Below are 6,896 nucleotides of genomic sequence, written 5' to 3' on the forward strand. Positions count from 1 at the left end.
TTGGTGGAGTAAGCTGTGTACAACGAGCGAGGGCGAAACTAGCTGGGTGCGAGCTTCGACCCAGAGTCTGAAGCGAAGCAAGCCCCAACCCAACCAGCACGCGCGCGAGATGATCGGCGGGACTACGCGATGGACCCCTCGAGCGGATGCGTTTGCGAACGCCGCGCGCCGACGCTCCGGTACTGCAGTAGCGTGTCCGATTCAATCAACCGCCTGCCTTTTGTTTCTTCTTCATCTGCCGAGGAGCCGCGAGGAGCACCGGCTCCTAGCCGAGCTGAACGTGCACGAGCCTTTTCTTCTGGCGCACCGACACTTCTCTACCGACGGCGCTTCACCTGCTTCGAGCCGGAGGCTGATCCTGACCCGCTTTCTTCACGAGTCAGGCAGAGGATGCGGAGCCACGGCGAGAGCACTTGAGCAACTGGCACGGAGTCAAAAGAATGGCTGGCGAACCAGCAGTGGTGCGCTTGAGTGTTCCCTTGCCCCACCTCACGGGAGTCGATAACGAGTCGCAATGCACTCGCAGGTAGGCAGCACCACTTTTGGGTGGAAGGAAATTCTACTGGATTCAATTTTACAGAAAGATTTTTTTTATATATTATTTTTTTTTTCGAAATGAACGGTAAGAGAGTTGCCGTAAATATATTAGAAGGAATAAAAGGAGGTTTACAACTCAGATAGACGTCGCCCAAACAACAGCTAGAGACGCATGTCTGAAGCACAGACTCTGAAAGAAAACTGAGGGAACATAGCAGGGAATGACAACCGACAGCTTAAGAGGAAAACACAAAAGCTAAGCGCTATTGGTCTATTTCCTCTTTTATCCGGAACGCCACTTCAGAGACCGGGAGGATTTTATTTTCAAAAGTTCTCCAGTTTCTTTCTTTTCAGATATTCCACCAAAAGAATATGACGAAGCCGTCGAAAGAATGTCGTTGGTTACGAGCCATCTTTTTATATGTTATGTGTCTCCCTTATTCTTCTAAGTTGTATGTATCAGCGATTGGATCAGAGAAGGACGGCATAAATCTATGAGATCTTTCACCGAAAGATCCCTACGAGATCCTAATCTATACTGTTCTTTCTTGATTTAATGACTGACATATGCAATTAAGAAGAAGTAGAAAGACACATGTTATACAAAGAAAAAATCTTCCTATAAAATTGAATTTTATAGAATTTACTTCCCTCCTAACGCCTATCGGCTTGGAGAGCCCAGCCTACAACACCACCACCTCTTCACCACTGTACATGTTGGAGTTAATGATGTAATAAGAGGGACACACAAGCTCGCATTCGCTAATCAACGACGCCTGCTCCGTTGGCCCCCGCCTCCCACCCAGTTGGCCCAATTATAGCCTCCAAGAGGAAGACAGACGCAGAGCAAGAGCATTTTGGCTTTGTACCACACGAGTCCCAGCTTCCCAATCACCGTGGTTAGATTTCCCGGTGCCATTAGATTCGACGCTGGGTCGTTGTCATCCATGTCAGGATCCTCGAGCAAACCAATTTACTGGATCTAGTCAGGTTCATTGAGAGCTCAGCCACAACGACAAGTGTTTGCCATTTTTTTAATCTAGCAAGTCACAAGGTCTGCTAGTATTTCTTTACGCATTTTATCAGATGTCCCGCGGACAGATCCGCGACTTACACCAAAAAAAAATTAAGGGCCAGCCCCATTATGTTCAGGCAACTAGGCAAGCCCAGTCCATGGCAGCAATGGTGCTACTGCTAGTGACATACAGTAAGAAGTATTTAAATGTACTCGTCCAGCTTGATCTGTTGTTCGTTTTCAATGCAGCGTCAAGACCAATTCGGTGGAATCGGATTCCAAGTTTCAGATCAGTGGTAAACCGCAGGTCACAGAAAAATGGCCTCGCGGCCGCGGGGATAAAAAGCACAGCTCGGGACGACATCCATCATCGTCCTCAAACGCTTCCCTGGGCAGTGGGCGGCGACCACTCTTGCCCTCAGCGTCTCCTCCCTCTTCTCTCCCCGTCTTTTTTACAGCGAACACCAAACCCTCCCTCCCTCCCTCTCCCCCGTCCCGTTTGGCTAGCAGCTACCGGTGGTCTTTCTTCTTCCTCTTCACCCATGGCCGCATCTCCATCTTATTGCCCCTTCTGCCATCTCATTTGAGTGTCTCGCTGTCACTCCGAGTCGCTGTCCATGCTCTCCATCCCTTTCAGGCCTCTTCGCTTCTGCATTCCAAATACAGGGAGATTTCAGTTAGAGCATGCCGAGCTTATGCAGATTGCAGAAACATCAGATGGTAGGTTTTGTAAGAAGAGGTGCATGTGCGCATCCAGTATTGTAATTCCAACACCCGCAGCACGACCTAACCACAGCGTTGTGGTTTACAACTTTAATTACTCGACTAAACAAACAGTCAGAGGTCATGTTCAAAGATTCGAACTGGTCCTCGCTATTGACAAATACGACGTACGCTGCCATTTGCCAAGACCAAACTACATCAGCGTGGTGAGCGAAAATCCCGTCCCATCAGAATAAAAAGGGGGAACAAACAATTCGATCCAAAGATAGCACCACCCTTTTGTTATTTTTTTCTTTTTCGATGGTTATGATTCCAAGCTCTATCCGGGCCCTATCATGTGGTCCAAGCAAGCGACAGATACATGTCTCCATATCAACCCTTTCCCAGGGACCCACTTGGTCGAGCTCAAGGTGGGCTCATAAACCGTCAGCTGACAGATGGGCCCCATACGAGTAGATTACAGGAAACAGATTTCTCCCTGTGACCTCTTATACGTGTGGTTCACAAAGAATTTTTCTCTCATGGTGGACCGTTCGTGCGCTGCTTGTATGTGCAGCAGAAGTGCTCTTGCGTGTGTTTTGTTTTGCTTGGCAAAGCATAAATGGCATCGTAGATAAGTGAAAGCTAAACCTAGAACAGTCCTGAGGTAAGGGCAAAGCCACAAATCGCCTGTTTCCATCTCCTCCACGTCCACAGCATAAAAATAAAGGGTTAGCGCCGTCATCAGTGAGGACACGAAGCATCACGGGTCATGGGCCCCACGTGAGGGGTGTCATGGGCTAGCCCCAAAGAAAAGGGCTACTAACTAATTCCACCCGCTTTTTGGCTTTTTTTTTTTTGCATTAGTTTGCACCCAACCCATGCCCCAATTCTAAACGATTTTAATCTTCTTTTTCTTTTCTTTCCTTTCAGCCACACGGCACAGAAAGTTGAAAAGATCGTTTGTCGCTAATAAGCTGCATGAACTGGAACCGTCAAACGCAGAGGGAGATTAGATTATACCTTCTTCACGCATTTCTTCTCCCGCACCTCATACCGGCCTTTCGTCAAATCTGACAGCCACATCCCCGGGAAGACATACTGCACAATAGTAAAAGCAAGGGAGCACATGTAAGTTTTGTAACAGAACGGATGGCAACAGATCGGATCGAGCTCAGGTCAGGTGGTTGCAGCGGTGTGCATACTTGGAGGGTCTTGTCCACGTTCTTGGCCCTCTTCTTGGGCCGCTGGGGCAGCTTGGTGCCCTTCATGGCCACGAAGTCGTCCTCCTTCTCCTTGCGCGACAGCGAGATGTAGATCCGCGGCAGCTCGAACCGCTCAACGCCCAGCTTCTCGCCGGCGGCGACGGCGCCGTTGGCGGTCAACGGCGAATCATGGTGGTGGTGGTGGTTCTTGGACTCCATGTGCAGCACGGCGTCCATGGCGGACTGGTGCGCCTTGTCCGGCGACGACCGCTTCTGCCCGCTGCCCGATCGCTTCTCGACGGACCTGATCATACCACCAAAGAAATGTTAATGATGATTATATTGCTGTGGTGGTGGTGGCGGCGGTGGCAGCGATGATGCGGTGGTTGGCAAGGTGAGGGCAAAGGGAGGTAGGGTGGTGCATTAGTACTAGTTGAGAGTAGAGGCTCCAATTCCTACCACACCAAAGATGTTGATGCCCACGTAGAAAGGATGTAAGGGAAGTTGAGATGTGCATATATATTTATAAACATCTACCCTACCTGTATGTACTGCTACCTTTCCCTCCTCTTGATGGTGTGCAATTCATTCGTACCATCATCATCAGAATACCCCAAAATCCAACAAATCAACCAAACAATCCGCCCAAATTACTCCGATCCAACGAGTACAGCAACAACCATCAGAGAGTTCGTGGAGACATGGAAATATTAGTAGGGGCCCCATGCATCATGCAACAATTGTGTGACAAATACGGCAACTGCTTTCTCGCCATATATCCACGGATTAGTCAAGGTAAGGTTACCACACCTCACCGCACCACCCAACCACCCCAGATCTAGTCAGACAACTGTCCCCAAAAAAATATTAATAAATAAATAAAAATACCACAAAAATGAGCTAATAGATGAAATGATCCAGATCAAATCAGTACTAAAATATTCAGAGAAAACAAATCTAATTATTAAAAAAGAAATGATCGAGGAGAGGAAACCCTGGGAAGGAATCTTCCATCCAACTCTCGTTACGGTGCTTAAAGATGTGTGGCGGTATGCCGGTACAGCTCACCGAAACCAAAAAAACACCAAGTGAATAAATAACACCACCGCGAAGGCTAACCCAACAAAGAAGAAAGAAGGCAACCACGACTCCAACTCGTGAGATGGTGGTGGGCAGTAACAGTTTCCGCCGGGGGCAAAAGCGGAAACAGGAGGTCGCCGAGGCAAACAGGAGGGAAGTTGCGAACGACGCGCAAGATACGAAGCGAGAACGAGGGAGGGAGGGGGGGTCGTTATTACCTGTGGTGGTGGGGCGGGTGGTGGCTGCCGTGGCGAGCGTCAACGACGGCAGGGGCGCGGGACGGGAAAGTGGCGGCCGACCTCAGGTTGGACCCCCGCGTGTTTGACCCGGCGGCGGGCGGCGGCGGCATGAACTTCTCCGCCGGCGCTGAAGCGCGCCGTTGGATCTTGCCGCCGGCGCCGGCGCCGGACTGCCGGCGCTGCGCGGACGGCGCCGCGGTGGCCGAGTCACGCCGGCAGCGCGACCGCTTGTTGTGCCCCCACTGCAGCAACACGTCGCCGCCGCCGCCGCCGGTCGAGCTCGGGGAGGCGGTGTCGGAGGAGTCGGAGGGGTGGTGGTGCGCGTGGTCCCGCGCTGGGCTCCGGCTGGCCGACGCCAGAGGCGGCGGCTGCGGCGCGCGGGCGCGCAGCGGCTTGGACTCGAGCTGGGAGGCCGCGAGGTAGGAGGCGAGGCGGGAGCCGTCGTTGGCCACGGCCGGGACGTCGTCGTCCTTGAAGGAGGATCTCGACGCCGGCTTCCGGGGAACGGCGCCGCCGCCGCCGTTGCCGAGCGGGAGGTAGTCCGGGCTGAGCCTTTGGTACCTGCGGCGAATCAAGCGGCACGTATTAGCGATTTGATCGGGGATGAGATCCACTGCAAAATGCAAGTGACAAATCGCTCGCTCGCTTGGAGCGGCGGATGAAACGAGGAAACAAACAGATCGATCGTCTCGCGAGTTCGAATACCCAAAACGGAGAGCCGAGACCAGAACCACCGCAAAATTGCAACAAGAACAGCTCGTTGAAACCCATGTAAAGCGAGCGCGAAGGAAAGAACACAGCACAATCGGAAATCGGAAGAGTTGGCGACCGCAAAAGAACGAAAAAATTACTCCGCTGCGGCGGTGTGAACTATGAGTTGTCCTCTCCTCTCGACCAGAGAGAATCGAAGGTGCAAATCCGAAGGAACAAACAACAGATGGTTTGTTATCCAGTCTGAAACAGCCGGAAAAGCAGAGGAAACCAAGAGATTGGGAGACGGCCAGGAAAAAAAAACATTGAGATTGTTGCCGGTTTAAGCCTGCCAAACGCGGAGATGAAGAACGTCGAATTAGGAGAGCCGACACGGCCGCTCGAATTGGCAAAGCCAACTTGGAGGTACAGAAGTACAGATCAACCAAACCGCAACAAGAACATGGAATCCTAAAACCAAAACGATGGAGAGCGGAAACGTCAGGCGGATGAACAAAGCAAAGGTACGGGCCAGAAATTTGACGAGGTCGGCGAGCTCCAGCAGGTGGTGAACCAACCACATCCTTCACCAACCGAAGCCAGAGAGAAGCCGAGACCAAAAACCAAAGGAGAAACAAACGCAAACAAGATGAAAAACAGGGCACACTTCGATCTGTCACGCGCACAGACACATAAGAAACGATGAACCAGAAGAACAGGAAAGACGGAGGCGAGAGCCCGGGATCTGCCGGCTACCTCATCATGTCCAATGCCGGAGGGGTTCTGAGTCGCAGGGGGCTCGGCGACGCGACGTCTCTGCCTATCGCGTGGACCTCGACGGAGCCACGCATCAAAAAATGGCCTCCGGCCGCCGCAGCCGTCTCGTCCTCCTTCTCCCACCGCTCGCCAATCACTATCTTCTCTCTTGTCTGGCCCTTCGTGTACGTCTCAGTGCACGGAACAAATAAAACGCCGGAAACCGGCAGGAAATTCAGAAGCAAAATTGTGAGAAGAACAGAGGAGGGAGGGAGGAAGAGACGAGGGCAGCAATGGCGATGGGAAGCAGCGCCGGGGTCCAAATAGAGGCTTTATCTTTTGCGCTCTCCCTGTCTTGCCCTCGAGTGTAAATGGCTATTCACCGTTCTACCACCGCTTCTCTTTTCCCCAAACTGCCCCCGCGCGGGGCGTGGCAGTTCGGTGATTAGCGGGAGAATTCCGGGGCTGTTACGTACGTGAAGCCCGAAGATCCGAACGTACCGAGCGAGAGCGACCTCTCTCTTGCACTGCGCGAGACAGCAGAATGGAGATCGGTTTCCAAACGGACGTCACAAATAACGCACGCACAGTAAACCATGGCAGGTGGGCCTAGCATCCACGAGTGCCCGGCATTTCAGTGGCACTGGTCTTGAGTGAGCTCGCAGCCGGGAT

General features: G+C 52.1%; 1 protein-coding gene across 1 annotated transcript; it reads right to left on the bottom strand.

The window, feature by feature from the left end:
• Nucleotides 1–1,752: 1,752 nt before the first annotated feature.
• LOC133908482 (uncharacterized) lies at nt 1,753–6,541 on the bottom strand. The gene is made up of 5 exons (XM_062350526.1): nt 6,225–6,541; nt 4,758–5,339; nt 3,460–3,763; nt 3,278–3,355; nt 1,753–2,201 (listed from the first exon to the last, which is right to left on the bottom strand). The coding sequence occupies exons 1-5, from the start codon at nt 6,317–6,319 to the stop codon at nt 2,151–2,153; spliced, it is 1,110 nt and encodes a 369-aa protein (XP_062206510.1). The 5' UTR covers nt 6,320–6,541; the 3' UTR covers nt 1,753–2,150.
• Between the last annotated feature and the right edge of the window lie 355 nt (nt 6,542–6,896).

Source organism: Phragmites australis, chromosome 2, assembly GCF_958298935.1.
Source record: "Phragmites australis chromosome 2, lpPhrAust1.1, whole genome shotgun sequence".
Lineage (NCBI taxonomy): Eukaryota > Viridiplantae > Streptophyta > Magnoliopsida > Poales > Poaceae > Phragmites > Phragmites australis.